This window comes from Callionymus lyra, chromosome 6, assembly GCF_982586985.1.
Source record: "Callionymus lyra chromosome 6, fCalLyr1.hap1.1, whole genome shotgun sequence".
NCBI lineage: Eukaryota > Metazoa > Chordata > Actinopteri > Syngnathiformes > Callionymidae > Callionymus > Callionymus lyra.
In genome coordinates, this window is record NC_141823.1 from 6,083,309 (window position 1) to 6,107,285 (window position 23,977).

General features: G+C 37.4%; 1 protein-coding gene across 2 annotated transcripts in view; it reads right to left on the bottom strand.

The window, feature by feature from the left end:
- Window positions 1–23,977, bottom strand: part of unc13c (unc-13 homolog C (C. elegans)) — a 196,708-nt gene that overhangs the window by 10,904 nt on the left and 161,827 nt on the right. For both annotated transcript variants that reach the window (XM_087793270.1, XM_087793269.1), the window contains exons 25-30: window positions 18,511–18,599; window positions 17,186–17,323; window positions 13,925–14,048; window positions 12,904–12,963; window positions 8,545–8,625; window positions 4,719–4,866 (exon numbers count right to left, since the gene is read on the bottom strand). In XM_087793270.1, coding sequence (XP_087649396.1) covers window positions 4,719–4,866; window positions 8,545–8,625; window positions 12,904–12,963; window positions 13,925–14,048; window positions 17,186–17,323; window positions 18,511–18,599 — 640 coding nt within the window. The remainder of the gene's footprint in view (window positions 1–4,718; window positions 4,867–8,544; window positions 8,626–12,903; window positions 12,964–13,924; window positions 14,049–17,185; window positions 17,324–18,510; window positions 18,600–23,977) is intronic.

Genomic DNA, 23,977 nt, shown 5'->3' on the forward strand with positions numbered 1-23,977 from the left:
TTTATTTAAAAATCCATCATTGGAATTTATAATCTATTTAATTTTAATTTTCTTTATTTTGTTTTATTATAATAAAATAAATGTTTGAGACAAACGTAATGAAATATTTTACTATTTAGTTTTAATCAGTAATACGTTTTTACATTTGAATAAATTTAGCTTGAATGTTTGTTATAAGCATTTTATTACACAATTATGAGGATTTATGTACAGTATAGTTACCATCAAAATATCTTTTTACGAAACAATAAATGTTTTCTGAGATGAAAAGTAAAAATAAATATATTAATAAGAAAATATAATGTTGTTTTTTTTCAAAATATCTTCTTTAAGTTTCAAGTAATAATTTAACATCTGCTAATAAACAAGGTCAAATTATTTAAATGATCTCTTTCTGCGTTTATGTCTTTAAAACAATTTGACTTTCATGTGAAGATATTATTGAATAAAAACTGCACGTGTCTGGATGCGTAAAGATCTCTGTGGTCCGAGTGTGTCGCGGTCGGAGACTCAGCAGTCTGTGATTAATGGACGTCAACTGAGCTCCATCGAGCCGTCAGAAGAATTCAAGCACTTGTTTACTGACCTAACACACGTCACACTCATCACGTCCTGCACTTACACACCGAGATAAACAAATACACAACAGTGTGTGAACTCATGGACGAGAGGTTAGAACCTGAGGAAACGATTTATGCAGCTTTTCATCAAATGTTAAGCATTTAATGATGCATCATTTAACGAAAAGTAGTATTTATGTTGTTTTTAGGAAAATGTGGCATTCATGTAGCATTTAAAAAAATGTAGCATTCATGAAGCATTTACCAAAATATAGCAATTATTTAGCATTTAATTATATGTAGTATTCATGTAGCATTTACCAAAATATAGCAATTATTTAGCATTTAATAAAATGTAGTATTCATGTAGCATTTAACAAAATATAGCATTAATGTAGCATTTAATAAAATATAGCATTCATGTAGCATTTAATAAAATATAGCATTCATGAAGCATTTAATAAAATATAGCATTAATGTAGCATTTAATAAAATATAGCATTAATGTAGCATTTAATAAAATATAGCATTCATGAAGCATTTAATAAAATATAGCATTAATTTAGCATTTAATAAAATATAGTATTTATGTAGCATTTAATAAAATATAGCATTAATGTAGCATTTAATAAAATGTGGCATTCATGAAGCATTTAACATAATATAGCATTATTGTAGCAATTAAAAAAATGTAGCTTTGTGTAGCGTTTAACAAATCATTTAATTTATTTAGCATTTCATAAAATGTAGTAGTCATGTAGCATTTAACAAAATATAGCATCAATGTAGCATTTAATAAAATATAACATTGATGTAGCGTTTAACAAAGCATTTAATTTATTTAGCATTTGATCAAATTTAGCATTTAACACAACATAGCATTGATGTAGCATTTAACAAATCATTTAATTTATTTAGCATTTCATAAAATGTAGTATTCATGTAGCATTTAATAAAATGTTTTTCAACTGTACCTATACTTAGATTATACATTTATTATTATGTTATTTTCTATTTCTTGTTTCATAAAATTCTGTGAAAACTATAGTTACTGTAAAAACAATTGAGTAAAAAATAGGATCCTAATGGTAAATAATAAAAAAAGAATCATTTGATGACAGATAAATCCTCAATAACGGTAAAAACTAAACTCATATTATTATAAATAATCACAATATGATATATTTGTAAGTTAAACAACAGAACTATCCTGGTTAGAGTCCGATAAACCCACCTGGAGGAGCTGGTGTCGGGGGGAAGTACGAAGTATGAATGAGTCAACGAGCTAAAGTGGGTCAGTGATGACGATGATGAAGTGCAGAGCGAGTGGAACAGCTCATGAGGGAATTCATGGATCCCAGCTTCCCGGGCAGCCGTGCACACGTTCCAACAACATGTGGGTCGAACGTGAGCTCATGGGGTTGGAAGGTGTGGAGGCCAGCGCTCGCCTTGTTGGTCACGGCACGAGCTATGATGCGATGATGCGACACCAGGAGTAAATAAGGTGATTCAGCCTCTTCAGGGGAGGATGAGACATGGAGGACAACTTTAAATAGCTTCGGGCTGATTGGGAAACGATCGCTCTTGTGATCACATGACGAGAGAATAAGGTTTTGGTAACAAACACTACATTGAACATGATTTTTTTTTAAATGATACTTTAATAAATCTGAACTGTTTAATTCCTCTGATTGTTTTATTCCCCTGATGTTTTGAGTGACAGCAGCCGCTGATCAGTGAGTCTAAACCAGGTCACTGCTGAGTGAGACGCAAACTGAATGTGAAATAAATAATAAAATCTCTGCTACACTTTTTTTTTTTAGTTGTGGTGGTTTCATTCAGAGAGGAATCATCTGAGAAGGTTCAAGGCTCTTTGGATGTATTAAAAATCTTGTTTTATAATTTTGTTTATAACCTCATGATTGACGCAAGACCCTCTGCAATGGTTTGGAAACCATGTCCTCTTAGTGTCAGTTTCACCCGCACTCTTCTGCACTTACACAGAATTCTAATCCGCTCTAGTAGAAGAACTCACATTTCTCTGATCCTTAAAACTTCCCTGGCTTACAGTTTCTTTCAGGATCAACTTTAAAATTGTGGTTCTTACTTTCAGATCTATTCATGGTCAGACCTTCCATCAGTGATCTGATCCAGACATACACCCCAGCTCGGGCTCTGAGGTCTGTGGATCAGAATCTACTGATGGTTCCTGAACTTCCGGACCAGAGGAGAGAAATCCTTCCAGACTGTTGCTCCTAAGCTTTGGAACCATCTCTGTGTTTGATGATCTACTGACTCCTTCAAGAAACATCTGTGTTTGATGATCTACTGACTCCTTCAAGAAACATCTGTGTTTGATGATCTACTGACTCCTTCAAGAAACATCTGTGTTTGATGATCTACTGACTCCTTCAAGAAACATCTGTGTTTGATGATCTACTGACTCCTTCAAGAAACATCTGTGTTTGATGATCTACTGACTCCTTCAAGAAACATCTGTGTTTGATGATCTACTGACTCCTTCAAGAAACATCTGTGTTTGATGATCTACTGACTCCTTCAAGAAACATCTGTGTTTGATGATCTACTGACTCCTTCAAGAAACATCTTTGTTTGATGATTAACTGACTCCTTCAAGAAACATTTGTGTTTGATGATCGACTGACTCCTTCAAGAAACATCTGTGTTTGATGATCTACTGACTCCTTCAACAAACATCTGTGTTTGATGATCTACTGACTCCTTCAAGAAACATCTTTGTTTGATGATCTACTGACTCCTTCAAGAAACATCTGTGTTTGATGATCTACTGACTCCTTCAAGAAACATCTGTGTTTGATGATCTACTGACTCCTTCAAGAAACATCTTTGTTTGATGATCTACTGACTCCTTCAAGAAACATCTGTGTTTGATGATCTACTGACTCCTTCAAGAAACATCTGTGTTTGATGATCTACTGACTCCTTCAAGAAACATCTGTGTTTGATGATCTACTGACTCCTTCAAGAAACATCTTTGTTTGATGATCTACTGACTCCTTCAAGAAACATCTGTGTTTGATGATCTACTGACTCCTTCAAGAAACATCTGTGTTTGGTGATCTACTGACTCCTTCAAGAAACATCTGTGTTTGATGATCTACTGACTCCTTCAAGAAACATCTGTGTTTGATGATCTACTGACTCCTTCAAGAAACATCTGAAGACACTTTTATTTGTGTTTTTCCCTAATTTTCTGGGACTCCTGTGTTTTTCTTATGTGTCTTGATTTTTTAAAGTATATATTTTAACCGTGTATTGTTTTTGATTGTTAGAGTGCTTTGTGACCCTGGTCTAGAAAAGCGTTCTAGAAATAACTATTACTTACTTACAAACGTAATATTTTCAGTGCAAAAGTGTGTTCCGATGAGCAGTGTGCAAAAATGTAGTGCACAACGAGTGCTTAAATGGCCAGAGAATTGAGTGTGAATCGATGGACACTTTCCACTAGTGATGAGTTGATGAAGCTTCATGAAGCAGTGTCATTATCTTCATAGTCCACTAGATGGCGTCTCTGCACTGTTTTCCTTTGTTTCAAACAACTGTTCTAATGAACCATCATTTTTTAAACTGATGGCGCCACCTACTGACCTCTGAACAACATGACACTGTTTCATGAAGCTTCATCAACACATCACTACTTTCCACCCTGAACCACCGCCATCTTAGTGACATAGATGAAGCTAAACTGATGCTACGTCACTGACGACACGTATTCGGAGCAGATATCGACGGTAATGTCTTGAGGCAACACTATTTTAACCACAAAACAACAGTAATAACACAATGAAACACAACTTAATAACTTGTTTCGATTGGCTAAAATCACTGTCAAGTGTCAGTGATATTGTTTCAACGACTGGTTTCAATCAGTTTTAAAAAGTAGTAGAAAAAGAAGTTGTCGAGTCATTTCCTGTTAGTGTGTAGCAGCAGTATTTGATTTGAGACAGTACTACACTGTTGAAATTTGAGCACTGCACAAGTACGTGCACTGTATTACAGTGTACTGTGATGAAGTGCACTTAGAGAAGTGCGTAATTGAAGACACAACATACGTCCTTGCTCCTCCTTACATAAAGACTACAACTTTGCCGCCATGACCAACAAAAGCCGACCTACCTTGAGAGGTTTGCGTGCATATATATTTCTTGATCAAGGCATCTGTAGGTTGAGTGTAAAGGCTGAGAGCGTATTTGAGGGACTTCATGTCAGGACTCTTCTCCAGGAAGGTTTTCTTCAGGCCGTTTCCACCAGCATGGAAATATTGCTGCCAAGAGATAAAGAAATAACACGTCAGGAGGCGAAAGCTTTTGAATGAATAATGCCATTACTGCCGGGGTCATCTTTTATTCATTCCGAAAAGTCATTTGTAAAGAATTTGTGTTGCGTTTTTGTGTGGAAATAAGTCATTTTGGAAAGGAAGCGGAAATCATAATTGAGCGGGCGAGTGATTGGCAGCAGTGACTGAGGCTTTCTGGGTAATTATACAACGTTCTCGCATCCAACTTGGAAAGATTAATGTTATTGAATAAATCATTCATCAACCTTGTACTGTTTAATTATTGAAATCAGATGAAATCTGACCTTTCAGCCACTAGATGGCGTCTCTGCACTTTTTCACCTCGTTTTGAACTGTTCACATCATTTCTAAACCGATGGCGCCACCTACTGACCTCTAGACAACATGACACTCTTTCATGAAGCTTCATCAGCCCATCACTAGTTTAAAGAGCGTCGGACTTTAACAGTTGTCTATAGCTTTTCCACCCTACCTACACTCTCTTCTTCGCCTCTTGTCATCTCCATCATCTTTCTAGATAGCAGCGAAGGAAGTAAGTATTGAAATAATTTAAAAAATGATACGATATAGGATTTTTTTTAAATCTATAATTATGTATAAATTCAATTCTTAAACATTTTTGTTTTGAAACACAAACACACCTGCACACACAGACACACAAACAACTCAAACAAAAGTTTTTTTTAAAGTGTTTTCTTTCATGTGTGGCATTATTGACGATTAATGAGCTTTACAAATAAATCGTAACTTCAGGATGTGATGTCATAGACAAAATGGAATCTCCTGGTACTCCTCAATCATAAACTAACTCTAGTCCTCTCAGCGAGACCTTTTTGTAGTAGGAATACTGACCTAAAAGTCAGAATTGTGAGATTTTAAACTGGAACCTTTAAGTATTTTAAAGTCAAAGCTGCCATTATAAAGTCATTTAGTCTAAACAAGTAAAAGTATCACTTTAAAGTCAGAATTATAATTTCAAAAGTGCCATTATAAAGTCATTTTAAAGTCTAAACAAGTAAAAGTATCACTTAAAAGTCAGAATTATAATTTCAAAGGTGCTATTATAAAGTTAAAGTTGCTTCAAAGTTGCTTTAAAGAGATATATTTCTTCCGTCACAGCAAAATGCCTGTGACGAAATGTATTATTTATTTTTTGAAAGCAGAAAATGGATAAATATGTATTTTTACTTTATTCAGGTAAAACTTTTTTTTTATTGGCACATAAGCTCTTTTTTTCAAGATTCTCTGGCTTCAAAATATGACTAAGTTGAGCAAATAAGAAGCAAGATTTCTCAAAAACAGTCCAAGAAAAATACACTTTTACTAAATACCGTCACGATGTTGATGGTTGTGACAGATTCATACATTTTTGTTATGACATTTCTTTTGAAGTCTGGTTAACTCACCTCGACTTCAGTGAAATAAAAAGTCAAAGGGAAAACCTCAAGGATTTGCTTTGAAAACGTATTTACTTGATCTATAACTGGTAAACATTTTCTTTTTATTCTTCTCATCTTCCTGTGTTTCATCATCTTGGCCTTTATAAATTAAGCATGTGATTAGTTTTTCTTACATTTATGATCTTGTTTCTCTCCAGGTCTGACCAGAGCTTTCTATTATCTGAAGAATTTGCAATTAAAATGTTTTCATTTATTTCTTCAAAGGGCTGATTTGTCGAAGCTAATTATGATCCCTTTATTTGAAGTATCGTTTTCATGGATGTTTTACACAAATCCAAGGAGAAGGAAAATCTTCTTTACTCTGTCGCTGTGTCTATTCAAACAGTGGATTCACTGTAGCTCGACATTAACCAGAATCAACATTTTCTTGATTGGTTTTAAAATGTTAATTAATGAAGTTCAGATTTGTAGATTGAAATGTATCAAAACATGTGAGTTTACTTTATATTTAAATACATTCATGGCGTCAGAAACGCTGAATTCCTATGGTTTATATCAATAACAAATAAGTTAAATAAAGTATAAATATAATACTATGTTCAATGAAGTATAATAAAATATTTCAAAGGGGCAGGAAAAATGCTTATTTTCCCCCCAATATTGTGTTTGAAACATTTTAGAATTCAACCTGTTGGATGTTTACCGATTGTACTATACATTTTAAAGTATAGGATTGTATACAAATCACAGATATGATCTAAAGAGAAATGTACGTTTTAAGGATTTAAAAATAATAGCAAATCACTGTCAGCAGCTCTTGGAAACAACAATCTCAACCAAAAATATGAATATATACAACTTGTGATCCCTCAATTTTGATAAAAATGTTAGTTGAAATGAGATTTTATGAAGAAGAAACTATGGTTGATATTCAAGTCATGGTCTTATATATATATTATATATATATTATATATATATATATATATATATATATATATATATATATATATATATATATCTTTCTGCTACTTGTTTTCTGTTTGACTGAGGCTGCACACACAGCTGGAGGAAAACAGTACAATCCCTGACTCATGATCCATTTTTCATCGTTAAATATTTAAGAAAAAAAATCAGGGGAATGGACCTGGTTCTGGGGATTGCCTGAGGGGTTGCAGGTTGCAGAGAAAACTTGACTTTGACTTGTCAAAAATTTGAAAAAGCAAGTCTTAAAATGGTGTGAGACTTGCTCTGAATCAGTATTCAAGTGTTTAAAATATTATTTTATTTTTCGTGAAAACAGGACCTCGACCAGTCCTGAAGGGTCGGGGGTCCTGTTACAGGTACCCCTTTGGGTCAGGGGTCCCATAGGAACCTGGTCGGGATATCATTGAAGAGATTCTTGGGCGACAACACCTCACATACTGTCACCGTGTCACAGAAGTGCGTGTATCAACAATGACAGGATCTATGTTCTTTACATTTGCACTTAGTCATCCTTTGCACTTTGTTCTTTTATTTGCATTTTGAACTTGTTCTTGTTTTTATGAAACTATCGTCTGCTAGGAACTGGGAACCCAATTTCCTGGGAGTGATCTCCAGAGGGATTAATAAAGTCTATCTAATCTAATCTAATCTCATTAATGGACGAAGACCAAAACAACTCAACAAAAGGGCTTGAATTTGCCTCAAATGTGCTCTAAATCTTTTTCAATTATTGAAACGACTTTTGGGAACTTTTACAACTGAGAAAGCGACTCATATTAAATATTCCTGGACTTTCAGAGTAAAACCTCCATAACCCAAAAATAATATCATTACATATTTAAGGCAGAGTCTTTTCAATCCTTGCTGAGGTTTTTTTTTTTTTAAAAGGGATCAAAAGGTCAAATAAACAAATAAAATAACCAACGAAAACTCATTAACTGACCTAAGTTGAGACATTTACTTTTCCCATAAGCCACGAAAAATAGATTTTCTCAGTTAAGCGTGGGAGACTTGGGCTCCTCTGACTTCTGACCAACACGAGCAACAACATCTACATCTCGACACCATTAAAAGTTTACTTCACGCCTGTCAATCCTGTTGAAAAACTGCCTCGTTCTCTCACGGCTCCCGTCCAAGAATCTACTTCCACGCATTTACATCTTCCTCCTCCTAATGGCTGCAGTCCATTCCAAAAGAGTCCGAACCACCGCTTCCTATCCGTGTCCTCGTGAGCCGTCTTAATGTGCGACCTGTGACTCACCTTGATGGTGGGAAGCACAAGGTCCATGGCTGCACACTGCCGAGGTGTCAGGCTTCGGGCTTCCTCCCGGGTGACGTGCTCCTGCAGAAAAACACATCAGATTGTCAACAAAAAACAAGGTTTTCTAGAAGGAAAACTGGCAACTATATAAAATAAAGAATAAAAAAAAGGAAGGTGGAGAGAAACCTCTTGTAACTGCGTTTATTACAATTACATATCGTCTAACACACCTCGAAACTCTAATCCACCCTCAGGGATTTGATACTTTTTTCTAGTGGGGCCAACCTTCTCTAGCTGATGTCACTTCTCTTCCAAGTGATTCCACAATGGCTCTCTGGAGACGGTGCCGGACTTTTCTCTCCTGCCAATGCATTACTTAGCCGGCTGAAAATGCCGCTGACATATTTCCAAAGGAGAGTGTCTTGAGTCTTAGAGTGAGTAATAAATCAGAAAGATTTGCTCGACTGCACCAACCAAGAAATTAAAGAAGGGAATAAAAATGAAGAAAAAAGAAACGAAAGAAAAGGCAACAAAAACATATTAATTAGCTCCGAAGAGACAAGAAAACATCTTTTTTTTAATAAAAAAGTTGACCAGACGACATCATAAAGAAATCTTCAGTTAATCTCGGACATGTTTCAGAGTTTTAAGTTAATAATTAAAATGTATTAATAATGATTGAAGTATGTCTTAAACTGATGTTTGTACAAAATTCTCTTTTTATTGAAATATTGAAAACTGTGATTGTTCAAACGTGGAGGTTTTTCACAAAGTGTCATAAATCCCGGAGGTCTTCACCTCCAAGGGACTCATTGTACGAACAAAGCGGGGCGTGATTACAGCTGGAGGAGGAGTGAAACCATTGTTACGTCATGATGGTCTCCCGTAACCTCTTGTTCACCCAGATTTCAGTGCAAATTTATAGTAGTGTAATTAGTAGTGTAAGTAATGAGTTCAAAACATGGTCAAGATGAGGAACTTACTGCATCTTAGAAGATTGGGTTTTGAGAAAAGTTGTTCTCTAATGAAGCTACTCAGATGCGTGACATTAATGTATCATTCTGAGAAAGCTTCATTTAAACAACTAAGTACAGAACAAAACAATCTTTCTAACATCAGTTTCACTTTTACTTTGCTATTTTATTGCGTTAAATTAAGTACATTTATAACTTTATTGACACTACACGCTCGCAGATTCTATGTTTGAGAAGGTCCACATGATTGGATAAACCCTCTACACGTTGGAAAAGTAACCCACGGGTTGCATTCATAGGGTCAACCCATTAAGTCGGCTTTGAAGATTCCATTTGATAGGTGAGCTGTCAATTAAAACAGCTGATTTGACAGTGAAACCCAGTGGCTTCGTTTAAATTTTTTTGCATTTAATTTTTGGGGTTCCCATTAGGTCTGAGCCAAACTAATCACTTAAACATAGTGCTTTATGGAAATGACTATTCTTGTCCATCCGTCTAGACTTCGAAGACAAGAAGAGACGAGTCACATGATGCTCATAATAGAGATGGTTGAATGCAGTCAAGGGTTCTGCAGAGTAAGTGATATTTTCCAGCTGAGACACACAATGAGAGAAAAAAGATTGTAAAAAAAATGATGTCGTAGTAAAATAGTCTAAAACAAACATCGGTGTCCTGTTCACATCGAGGACACGGATTTATTTACCAGTAAGTCAGTTAGAATTGATCTTCTGCACACGTAGTGTGAGGCGACTTAAATCAAGGTTCGTAGAAGGATGAAGTCCGGTTCAGCTGCTGGACTGCACAGCATTGATTTGAACCATTGTGGTTCCAGTGAGAACGCTCGGGACGACCCCAGACTCAAGACAACATCCAGAGAATGACCATCACACCCATGGAAGTGTGTAATAACTTTCAGATATTGAGTTAGATCGGAGTGTTCGACGGATCAGTCCAGCCAGTCTCAGGCCAATATGTGTCAACACTTTCACGCTTTTGTTTGTTTGTATCATTAATTGAACATTTTCTTATTCCTACAGCATTAGAGTTCTACAAAAGGACAAAATATGTTTTTTTTCAAGAACCTAAAACCCACAAGTATTAATTACTTCATTCAGTAAAAACTAATATTGACTGTAAATTATTATTTTTATTTATTATAGTTTAATCATAAGTCATTTAAATTGTTTGCAAGTACAATATATTAGTATTTCTCGCCGCTGCCTCACTTTGATTTACTTATTGTTGATTCACTGAGACATGTTTTTCTTTTTTCGATACATCACTTACTCTGTAAAGTATCTTGAAATAACTTTTTATGACTTGAAACTTATAATTGACTTAAATTAAAAATTATTTACAGATTTTCATTTGAATCCATGATTTCCTTTTATATTGGTTTATATTTATAATCTTATTTCAGTGTAAAAGAGTAAGAGTCAACATATGCTTATCTGCTTTGAATTAATGACCGGACATTAAGCCAAATGTATCCATTTCTATCCCTCATAAAGTTTTAAATGTAGGATTAGAGAAGCTCAAAGGTCATAATATCAACATAAATCGTAAACATGAGCGTCAGATTAGTGCTGCTCAGTTGAATAATGCTGGTTCAAACGAGTCAATCGATAAAATCTTACGGAATAAAACATTAAAATGAACAAACTCCAACAAAGTTTTAAAAAATTGTATTAGGTATTAATTATATACCAACCAGTGACCATTATGTGTTCAGTTTGTATGTTCTCCCCCATGTTGCGTGTCCAAAAACATACAGAGGTTGATTGAGAACTTGGGGAAATTGTACGTTGATATGAGTTTGTGTGTGTATGGTGTGGTGTCCTGTCCAGGGTGTCCCCCGCATCTAGCCCTGAGAGACAGGGTTAGACTCCAGCCCCACCACGACCCCACCACAAAGAATTAAGCGGTAAAGAAAAGAGATGAATAAATGAATATCGACATGAAAATGTATGTACTACTAAACATCATCAATACTTTGCCTAGATATTAATGCAAAGAACCGTAGAAAAGCTTTGTTTAAATATTTGTCTTTGAGCTAAAGCGTACTGTAAGTTAATATTTTGGTTTTTGGGAAAATATGTCCATGGCTATAGTAATGTAATTCTTATTCATCTGTTTGGAATAAAGATATTCATAGGTTTACCTGAAATATGTTACGTTGTGTGTAGTTAGACGAGGGGAATCAACTGATTTGGGGAAAATTGATGCTTTAGCTCTAAGGAAACACTTTCAGAAGACACTTTATCTCGACCCTATTTCTTGTTAAATTTGTTCCAAATATACTCTTCAATGAATACTTCTTCTATACCGCCTGTGATTTTGGCATTTTGGCCAACTGTGTGATCGAGTGTGGCCCCCCCGGTCCAAGGGATTTCTTTTTGGATCTCATTTAAAACACAGCACAGTTAAGATGAGGTTATCCATCATGCTCGGATATTACTACTGCGTTGCTGAGCCAGAGCTGTGTCACTGAGGTGCAGATGCTTGTCCATGTAATCACCAGCAACCCTGGGGGAGAGGTTACCGTCAATCCAAACACTTCCCTCTAAACATCGTCATTTTCTGTGAGCAAACACTGTAATAAATGGCTACCGAGACACATGATGACTCAGTCCTGAACCGAGTCCACCTCAAGGGATTCAGCATCCTCAAGTTGTATCAGCAATCACGGCACCGGCGATTACTTATGTGTTCAGGGATCTGGTGTTGCTGCTTCAGGCGCCTCGGAAACATTTTCCAACATTTTTTCCTTCTCCTTTGTAACAGCTAGAAACAGAGAGTGTGTGACTTCATTCTACCCTGGGGGGTACAAGCAAGAAATAATAATGACGTGTCAAACATATGGCGGACACGTTCATTACATTGGAATTAAAGCAATTTTTTTTTCATTTTCAGCCAGTATCGTCTGCATTTATTTTATGATCTGATAAATAAATACTATTATTTAACAAGCTGAATCTCCCAGCAGGTGGCAGTAGAGTTTGGTTCTTCTAGAAACAACCAAATAGAAGAAGGAGAAAGAGAAGCAGGAAGAAGTGCTCGCACAACATTGTTGTTATTAGTCCACAAGACCAAGAAGCTAATATCCAACACTCTAATGTTATAATGAACATGCCCTGAAAAATTGATTAAAAATCCATCAAGAACCTTTAGAGTTCCCTTGTCAAAGGGAAGACAGGAAAGTAAGTAATTATTATTTCATAATATTAATAATTAAATGTAATTATAATTACCATTTTCCTAAGTTTTGAGATTCCCCCCATTAGAAGTGTTATTTGTCAGTTTTTTGCAGTGTCGTACTAGAGGCTGTCTTACTCACATCGATCACAAGGTGGCGAAGGTAAAAGGATGAATGGGTTAAACTCACCTTCAGTTTGGACAGCTGTCCTAAATCCTTGGCAGCGTTGAAGATCATCTGAGCTCCTTGCTGTTAATATGAAGGGAAAAAAATGAAGAGAAAAAAAAAGATTAAAAAACAATCAATAAATTAATAGTTGCAAGAGATAATGAGAAAATCCATGGTTCTCGTTTTCATGATGAAGAAAATATTATTGTTGTTAGTTTTTCTTTTTTTAGTTGTATCAATAGCAGTAATGTGTCGATGAAGCTTCATGATACTGCATCGGTTGCTAGATGTCACTCTCTGCTTTATAATCTTTGACTCTGATCTACTAATTCAATGAAACATCATTTTCACTGAGGGCGACATCTAGTGGTCTTTAAACTGTATCGTGATACAGCATCAGCTGCTTCATGAAGCCTCATCAACTCATCACTACTTTGAACTTACTGGGGCCAGGTGTGAACTAGTGATTTGATGCAAACATAGTTCAGAATTCAAATTTTAATCGCAAGTTTCAGACATGAGATACATCTTATTATTAGCGATGGGCTTCATGAAACTTCATGAATCAGTGTTCTATTTTTTTTAAGTTAGTAGGTGGAATTCTTAGTTAAAGAATAGATGTAAAAATTAATTGGTCGAGAGAGTGGACTTTAAAGATAAGGACAATGCTTCATGAAGCTTCATGAAGACGTTTCCTAATTTTTAGGAGTAGCAGGGGTGACCTTAGTTAAAAATGTGTGGTATCAAAATAATATTTGTTTAAAGCAATAGATTGTAGTGAAGAGACCGCCATCTAGTGGGCTCCAAAAACAACGATAATGCTTCATGAAGCTTCACCAGCCCATGACGGCTAACGATTCTGTAACACAACACACAAGACTGTGTAACACGATATACATTAGTTTGTCTTGATGAACAGCCTGTTATTCAAGTCAATATGTCCTTTTCATTCAGCACCAAACATGCAAGGGTTTGAAGAGACAGAGGGTGAGACAGGTGAGGTGATGGGAGTCAACACCAAACACTGACTGATCCAACTTACACTCTGGTCACTGAGCGGCGGCAGCACGATCGTCCTCTCGATGGTGTTGAGCACGATCTTCCAAAGCTCTTTGAGGACTCGCTTCAGCACCGTCTTCTCGCAAATCTTGGCAAACTGCATCAAACTGTCGGGCGTGGGCGAGACGAGAACAATTGTCAGGTCAACACTTGAAACCGGCGCCTCAAACTCGGCCCTTTCGCTTCTGTTTCCCGAGTCGTGATATCACAAGGAAATGAACCGTCCATCACAAGATTAAAAAAAGAGGACTCTTTTTATTCAGGGGGAACAAACACGCCGTCTTTCAGCCTTAATCTCAGTCTAACGTTGAATCCGGGGTCCCTCAGCCAGGAGGGAGGATTTGGCGTGTTTGTATCATTAAGAGGATTTTCTCGCAATACCCCCTTGGCTTCATGTTTATTAATGATTCAGTGACAACTGAAAGCGATTTCCAGACCTCAGCTGAGCTGCACCATTCTTCTAAGGTGACTGTGATTTATGGATGGAGGACATTCAGGGGGGAAATCTGCAGCTCTTGTTACACAATTTCAACTTTTCTGTAACATACTCACACTGTAACATACTCACACTGTAACATACTCACACAGGCTACATGGAGCAGCGAGAACCTGACGATATATCTTATTATCTTATATCTTATATCAGTAAACTTGCATATACAACACGTTCACAGTAGAAGGTAACACAACATTTTTTATTCCAAGGCTGCAAAAGATTATCGTAGAACATTAGTCATTTTCACACAAAGCTGCTAAATGTTTTTATACACTATGCAGGACGACTTCATTCTTTGGTTGATTCTACACAGTTTTCAAGAAATATGATGGCAACACGAGCTACAGTAGTTAGCGCGATCGCCTCACAGAAAGAAGGTTGCCGGTTTGCTTCCGGGTCGGGAGGGAGCCGACTTGTGACCTTTCCATGTGGAGTTTTTATGTTCTCCCAGTGGGTTTACTCCCAGCACTCCAGTTTCCTCCCACAGTCCAAAAACATTCAGGTGTTGATTTGGAACTGGAATTGGAAATATAGTGTATGTGTGTGTATAAATGGTTGTGTCTTTGTGTGCTCTGCGACAGACTGGCGTGCTGTCCAGGGTGTCCCACACCTAATGCCCGAAGAAACTGGAATAGGCTCCAGCCCATCATTACCTACTTTTTGAATTCAGAGCCCAAAGGTGAGTACAGTTATAAGTGTATACTTCTTCTCCTTTTATTTTTAACATTGAATTTTTTTTAATAAATAGCAAAAACACTGAAATATTGCATACTTTTTTATTTTTTATCTGTTTCCCTTTAACAATCTCAACCCGAGTCGGCCCTGTTTCTTATTGTGTTTGCCGTTCACACTGCCAAGAATCCCCTATACATATCTAAGATTCCTCTCTCTTGATTGCAGACATGAGCACTCAGTGAAAGGACAAAACAATCATTTGTAACAACACAACGTGAACAACTGAAGTCCTTCTAAAGTGTATAGAACAACAAAATAACTTATGGTGGCTGAGGTCAGAAACGTGTTAGCCATGACAAGCAGTGAACCAAGCAGTTCATTCCATTACAATATAAGCTAACCTAATGATCCACTGAGGTACTGTCGGACTGGTAGGTATTTGATGAGTCCCAGTGATGAATAAAACATCTATTTTGTCATCGATATAAAGTTGTTGATCAAAGTCAACTAATGTAAATCACATAACAAAAACCAAAATGTATACTTATTTTATAGTATAACAGAAGTGACGAGACGTTGCGGTCAAAGCACACCTGCCACTAGTGATGGCAGTGTCATTATTTTCACAGTCCACCAGATGGAATCTTGGAGCAATATTTTCCTTTGTCCTTTACATCATTTTTAAACTGATGGCGCCACCTACTGACCTCTAAACAACTTGACACTGTTTCATGAAGCTTCAACAGACCATGACTACCAGTCACTAGTCATGGGTTGATGATGCCTTGTGAAACTGCATTGGTTGTTAAATGATACAGTGTCTTCAGAGGTCACTCTCTGCTTTAGAATCTTTGACTCTGATCTACTAACTTAATGAAACCTGACATAATCTTAGAGTTGCCATCTAGTGGACTTTCCAAATGAAGATATAATGACAGAGTGTCTGCATTATGAGGCCTCATTAACCCATCACTACCTGTCAGCAAATGTCTCCTAATGAACTTAAGAAGATGCCTACTGGGCTTCCAAAAGGTACCACACTTAAGAAATTAATGTTTCCGATCAGCCCCCTAGAGAGAATGCGGGTGATATGAGCACGGTACACTATGCTTAAATCTCAACGTTGACTGGAAGCCATTGGTTCTGCACCTCTTCTATAATAGTGCTAGCTTCCTTTTTGGCTATGCTGAGAAGTCCCAGAGACGTAGTCAGCCATTCACTAGACTTCTCCTGGAATTAGAGACGGTTCATTTTAACCTAGCGCTTCACCTGTGATTGGGTCTTCTGTCCAAGCAGGCACTCTATGATAAATAGTCTTGAAAGTTACTTGATACATCATTTCTCTACTAATAATTAAGTAGGTATACTATCAATATTTTCTGGTTGTTATGTTGTTCGTTTCCAACACATGTATCTCTGAATCTCTGGAAAGTTTTCTCAATATCATTGCTGGTAGAAATTCATACAAATAACCATATATTCCTCCAACATGTTGGTCCTTTAGGCGCAGCTTTGAATTTAGATATCACTTAAGTAAAAGGCATTCAAGAGAAAGTCAACATGCTTTTTCAAATTCTAATTCTGTATCGTCATCTGGGAATACATTTAGGTATCAAGAATAAAAAGGGGCAGCAAAGGTTTCAACCCAAGATTATCGGGAGGAGGTGTGAAAACAGAGCTATCTAGTCAAGAAGGGAACATATCTATGAAAAGGAGAGTCTTATCTCTAAGGTACCAAAATAATACAGGCTTATAATCCTAACAATAAACATAACAAGCCAACAAGGAAACCGCTTTACCCACAAGTCCCTGGGAGAACAGCTGTGTACGCTATGTGTTGGATTTGTGCTGCAGCATGTGACATGTGAGGTATTTTTTCATTTGTACTTCAAGTTCAGAGTTTATTCCCATCTTTAGGTTTTCATTATATTTGAAGTTTTTCCACAGAGGCAATTTTAGAACAAGAAAAAAATAACCTTATAACAAAAGCACTAGTTTCACTGAACATACAACTTCCAAACAAGAACTCAGAAATGCTTTGTAGTTTGTAGTTTGTCTCAAAACGATACTTACTTTTTGTCCAGAAGATCCATAAGAGGTCGAAGCACGGTCTCGGCATCCATGGCAGCATTGCTCCCTTTGATAGGTCCCTTCATCTGGACAAGTTCCTGGTTCATCTGCTTCACGCAGTCTTCTATCACTGGTTTAAAACTGCAAGTAAAGAACATTCATATAATTAGAATTATCGCTAAAAAAAAGTGATGTCTACTTATAGTAACTGATAGTATTTTTTGGAGGACAAGTCTTGTTTTCCCGTGTTATTGTCACATCCTGCTTCCTGCAGGTGTCACTTGCATGTTGCCTTCGTTTACTGGCACTTGTTTTAAACTCTCCATCTTGACAGTGACAGGTTTCAATTTCAGCTGCCGAACAATCGAGTAGATTGCTGGTTGTCTGGTTATATTCCATTTTCCTGTCTTTATTATTGGTGTTTGTGTTTCTCCTGATCTGTTCTGACCCACTAGTGTCAGTTTTTGGATGGACATTTAAGTTTATCTACAATGGAATCTCCCTTAGCTTGTGACCATTTCTGTTCTATTGGACTTTTCGGTAATACATAATTGTTATTATTAAAGGGCACCTAATGTGAAAACCCGACTCAGTAGTTCATTCATCATGACGTTGCTCCGTTTTGAAGTTATTACTTAATAAAGTTCTTGTCTGAAATCTCCAAAATAGATCACCGTTTATATTAAACATTCTGACATCACTCTGGTGCAGGTGTCCTCCCCTAGAAGCCCTAAATCAGTTCAGTACCTACATGTTAATCGTGAAACAAAATAAATATTTATGTAAACATGGTGAGAGTTACTTCTGCCTTTAGGTGTTTTTGTAACGTGTACATTAAGCAGCAAACCTTATTTTTTATTAATCCTTTTCAAAGTACAAAATGGGAGTTTTAGGGGTGCGTTTGAAATTTACGGGAGTCCTTGAATGCAACTTGTGTTTTTGTGACCAATTGGATCATAGTGGGCGTGGTTGCTTGTACGAGATTTAGTCTCAGCTGGAACGGAGCATTTCAAGTGGGCGGGGCTTAAGCATATTTTTTAATGTAAATATCTTTAATAAAGGAGAGTTTGATTACACACGTTGATTTCTTCTATATATGAATAAAGGACGTGTCGTTACTCGTGAACCGTATAAGACCTTCTTTGTTCTGTTCCCGTCTGCTGGTCGACATCAGTGATTCTTATGATTGTGTTCCTGTGACTTGCTACTGCTTCCCTTCGACGGACACAAAATCTGACCCTTGAATTTCATTTTTCGGGGGCCTGTGCGTGGGAACTCCTTGCTTGGTTTGTCGTGCGCTTCGTTATAATGACACGGGCGTTGCTCACCTGGATCCCAAGACGCCGCTGAGTTCATCCAACACCGTGTTGAGTTTATTCTGCAGCTCCTTGAGCAGATCACTGGCCTCAGCATCCAGCTGTCGGTGAGAGACACACAGTTACTACATCATTACACTCCACGCTCCCAGCCACACTGCCTATGACTCTGTATCTCTTGAGGATGCCTCGGTTGAGGTGGGGTTAGGTGGTGGGGACGGGGGGACGGGGACGGGGTGTCAGAAAAAAAGGACAGGCAACAGAGGAGACGGGGGAACCTGCTCCAATGGTGGCCTCCCACTCATTCCGCCTGCCATCTGGCCCCAGCGACGTTCAGAATACAAATGGCTCAGACCCAGAGTCCTGCGACGTCTGCTCGCCGAGTCACAAGTTGTGGTGTCAGCAGAGAAAGCAGCCTGTTTGTCGCCCATTACTGAGGAAGCCGAGCTGTGCACGGCTACACAACCACAGCGGGGGAAGCACGCCGTCAGGCAGTTTAGACACCGTCCCTAAATCCTCAAATCTACTTATATCCTCTGACTACACCCACATGGCAACATTTGAATGTTCAAATCACCGTGACACTCAGATTAAGTCAATAAACTGTACCTGAACCATCTTTTTTTTTTTCTGCTGGCACCAGATTATTGTGTGGCTCAGTACTCGACGTTGACACTCGCCCACCTTTGCATTATGTAAATGTTCAGACATTTTCCACAGTCTCAAACTTCAGACTGTCCGTGAACTTTTTCATCTTTCTAACAAAGAAACTAAACAAACTCTTCTTTATGCCGTGAATCTCAACGGGATGTGTTGACGGGCGCTTTTCATGAACAAGACGCTTTAATCAAAGCGCTGATTGGTCCGTTTTAGTACAATGAACGTCTGAAAAAACGTTGGATGAAATCAACGTCTTGCTGTCAATCTTCTCCTTGTCAACAAATTAAGGTCTTTTAAAAATAATTTTTCAAGTATGATGGATGCCAGGAACATTTTCAAAGATGCCTGCCAGAGTCTTAATATTCGGTTTTCATCAACGGCTAGTGCTCAACATTATGGGTAAATTCATCAGAAACAAGATTCTGCCTGGTTGATGTTTGTGAAACCGGTTAGAGATAGAGGAGGTTCTTGTAGATGTTTTTACTAGTGATGTGTCGACGAGGCTTCATGATACTGCATTGATTGGTAATGATACAGTGTCTTCATTTTTAAAGGCCACTAGATGTCACTCTCTGCTTTATAATCTTTGACTCTGTTCTACTAATTCAATGAAACCTGGCATCATTTTGACTGAGGGTGACATCTAGTGGTCTTTAAACTGTATCGTGATACAGCATCAGCTGCTTCATGAAGCCTCATCAACACATCACTAGTTGTTACTATATGCATTACTTCTTCAGAATGCAAGGTACTTGGATAATCAATTGAGAATTATTCATGGTCATGCTGATGTACGTTGCATATGTACATTCGTTATCATTATCTGAATACATAAGCAGGTTTTGCACTTGGTCCTTGACAGAAAAAGGTCATATGGAAGTGAGGGTCGAGGACAGAGTGTTGGGCAGTGCTTCAAGAGAACTGTAACATTTGTGGTTGTACAATAAGTAACAATACTAGTCGTGAATCTGATTTGTATTTGAGAAAAACTTAGTTTTAGAACGTAGTTTAATATCTGAGGGGACAACTGCTATAGAACTACACTGATTCATGCTCTTAACTGAATCCTGGATGGTTTCGTATGGGTGGATAAAAGCTGATGTCTCAGTATCAGAGGCTTGTATTGTGTGTAAGTGCTGATGAATTAGCCTCATCCTGAAATCTGTCCAAATATTGACATTGGATGGGGGCGTAGAGCGCATGTGGCTGAGGGGCCGGAGATGGATGCGCGAGGTCGCCCGTCGCACCGCGAGCATGACAGTGAACGCACATTATAAAGATAAGCAACGGGTCCGCTCGCATGCGCTAATGGCTGACGGCTCTGACCTGAACCAACTCATCACTGATATCATTCCGCTGGATGTCCTATGGGTCGTTCACACGTGTTCACTGGTCACGCACCGATGAAGGTCATCGGTGGATGTGAGCAGTGAGTAATGGGTGAGTCAGTTATTGACAAACTAGGTTTACACAGTTAGAAAAGTGATGGATTTAAAGTGATTCTTTTGAATATTTACTGGTGCTCTTGAAGGGGAAGACTTGACATTATCAATCAAACTGAAATCCAAAATGGAAACCAGAAGGAGGCGACGCATCGCTCGTGTCTTGGCTTTTCCTTGATGACTCTCCTTGATCAACTTCCCAAAGATCAAAAAGATTTTATCGAAACCTGTACTTTTAAAACAGTTCCTTACTTGAAAAATAATAATCAAATAAAATGTGCTGACAGAAAAATTAGTCCAGAAACTGAAATAAAAGTATATTTTCTAAAATTCTAAATAATAAAAACATGTTTCCATACTAATACACTTTGTCTTAATTCCAATGCGCATGGAAAAAGTATTACCTCGGGAATTTGTAATTATTTCAAATCATGTCTGAGTTTTAATCCTATGCAAATGTACCATGTCTTTGATTTATGATGTAATAATTCCGCCGCAAATTACCGACTGTTATTCACTAAACACTGTGTGATTTTGCTTTCAATTGCGCACCTTTTACACCTGTGTCTCAATTCTACTGGTATAGAAGAATGGAGGCTGCTGTGGAAATTTTGACAAGTGGTCTTATTTATTACAGTACGACCCCCTATCTCACATGGACACCAATGCAATTATTATTATAATTGTACATCCGGTCGTAATGTCAGTAAAACGGACTATTTTACAGAAGTCCCTTATATCAAAGAGGAGTGGAGGTAGTTTACAAAACACAGAGGTCCCCAGGTTATAATTATCGCGTGTGAATGAGCTTAAAATAACACAGGAGGGGAGGTAATGCACAAAACACCGAGGTCCCCAGGTAATAAGGGTATAAGTCATGTTCTGTCAGTGCAATTTCAGGGCTCGGTAAGAGTTGGCGTTCATTAGGAGCTTTGCCAGGCGATTTCCGAGGCGTAAGTGAGTGAGAGTACTAATAATAACAGTTCTAACTATACTTTTATTGCAAAAAATGTTATCAGAAAAAGTTGACTCTCTCTTCTTTGCTATTAGATCTGGCTACTTCTGCTTGTGTCGGAACCAAAGCCATTTTTGGTACCCATTGCTTGTCTTCAATTTAAAAGCAACTGTTGATGTTTTTTAGTCCTTGAGACACATTTTTGGGAAAAAACATACAAAAAACTATTAAATCCTTAAAACACTTGAGTTTGAACTATGTAAAAGTCATACAGGAGTTTAAAAAAGTTTGATTGCAATGTACTTAATGTGTGGAGTACTTAAAAACTACGTATTATATAAAATGAAGTTTAAATACAGACTATTGGGTTTCTGCCATCAAAATTAACAACTTAACCCTTACAAAATCTCTTTCAACAAGAAGAGGAGTGCAAGACTAAGCTTATTTGAAGTGGGACTCTGCGTACCACACTGCAATGATGTTGCAGTTTTCAGGAACTTTTTTAGTTCTTAAAACAACCTCCTTCCTATCTAACATCTACATCAACCCTGGTGTACAACATTTAATTGGAGCAAATCAAGAAAAGGATTACTAGGGATGAGTCTGCTGGGCCCAGGACAGCTTTACTACTGGCCTCTAAACTCTGGCAGTTTCTAAAAATTATGTTTACGTCCCACTTAGAACTCTTAGTGAAACGACTGTTATGGGACGTTCCTGATGTCGTAAACAAACCCAGCGTTCTGTCACCACTGCCTGAGAAGAGGAAGTTCAGTTCACTGTTTGCTCGCAGACAGAAACAGCCGCTGTATTCACACAATATATAATTTCGATGATGTCCTAATGGAGGTGGATAGATTGATAGATGGTTGTTTCTCTGCCGCTCGAGCTGTCAGACATCAATCACTGCCTGAAACTGAACCACCGTGACTCTCTTCGGTTTCATTTTCTTTTCCATCGGTTGACTCTGTGATTTTCTATTTTCCTGCATAGTTGATTTCAATGTCTTCAACGTTCCATTCAGAAGACAATGCAAATGCTTTAGAAGTTAACTATATTTATTCCGGCTGAGAAATTCTCCCATATCATTAGGGCGGAGGAATCTTTGTCTTACCTGAACTCAACAAACTTTTAAACCCTTCAGAGGGGTTCTTCATATACTAAGGCGGGTTGCTGCCCAGTTGAAACCATGGACCAAGAGAGTTTTTAAATATTTCCTTACCATCTAAATATACCTCACAATATTTTCAATCATTAATAGCAATTATATCAGAAACGGTATTCAGAGCTAACATATAGTATCTAACAACAAAGACCACCTGTGGTAAAATTCAGGATTGCAAAGGAATTAAGTTTAAACCTTTGGTTTTATATTTTAAACACATCACCAGCCTCTTTCCTTCCAAATTCCTGTGGTTAAATAAATATGGATATTTTTACCGTGTGAGGGTACTTGTGCTGGTACTTGCTATGAATGAAGTTCTTTTTTGGTATTTTGTATTTGAAGATGCCACATACTGCCAGTTCAGTCTGTATAACGACAACTTCAGAAGATGCAGAATATTTCTCTGAATCATTATTTAATCCCTGTGGATATGATATTAGGCAAAGTCTTCCTCCTCTGGGTTTCCATAGATTTCTAACTACACCTCCAGTCTCTGACTATTACTGTTAGCTCAGTGGTGGGAAGAAGGAATTCCACTGTGTGTATTACCGCTCTTATAACAAGACCTTGAAATATGAACATTACAAGTTAAACCGTTTGAAATTGTAATATAAAAAAAGCCCTGAACTGGAACTTAACTTGAAAGCACCAGTGGGTTCTTCCAGTAGTAGATCAGGATGTAGACACCAGGTGATTAAATGTGTTGTATTTTATTATGCCTCAAAACCTGGAGTAGTTTTTGAGTATAAACAAGATCTCAACTGGTCTACGATCTCATTCTGCTGGAAGACCTATCGGCCGATCTATGGTCCAGCATGTTAGCTATTACTAATGGTCTATTAGTAGTGATGTGATGCTTCATAAAACAGGGTCTTACTTTTTATAGCTCAGGAGGTGACGCCTACAATTTAAAAAAGGTTTCAATGTAATGGCTGTTCAAAGAATTATATTATTGAGCAAAGAATGCAATTTAGTGGGATCTGAATTCATCAATAATAGATAGTATCTTAAATACCAGTCTTTTAACATGTATGATTCTTTTTTTAAATCTCATGCTTACCTCAGACGTTTGGCAGAACCAAGATTACCTGCAGTGCCACTGACCACTGCAGAATTACCTTCGTCATCAGATACCTTTTTTTTCCTACTAACCTTGTTGTCTGGGTCCTCCCACACCCAAATGACAAGTCTTCCTACACGACTGCTTCAAACCAGTATTTATAGTCCCTAACCTGCATTTATTGTCTCTGTTCATCCGTA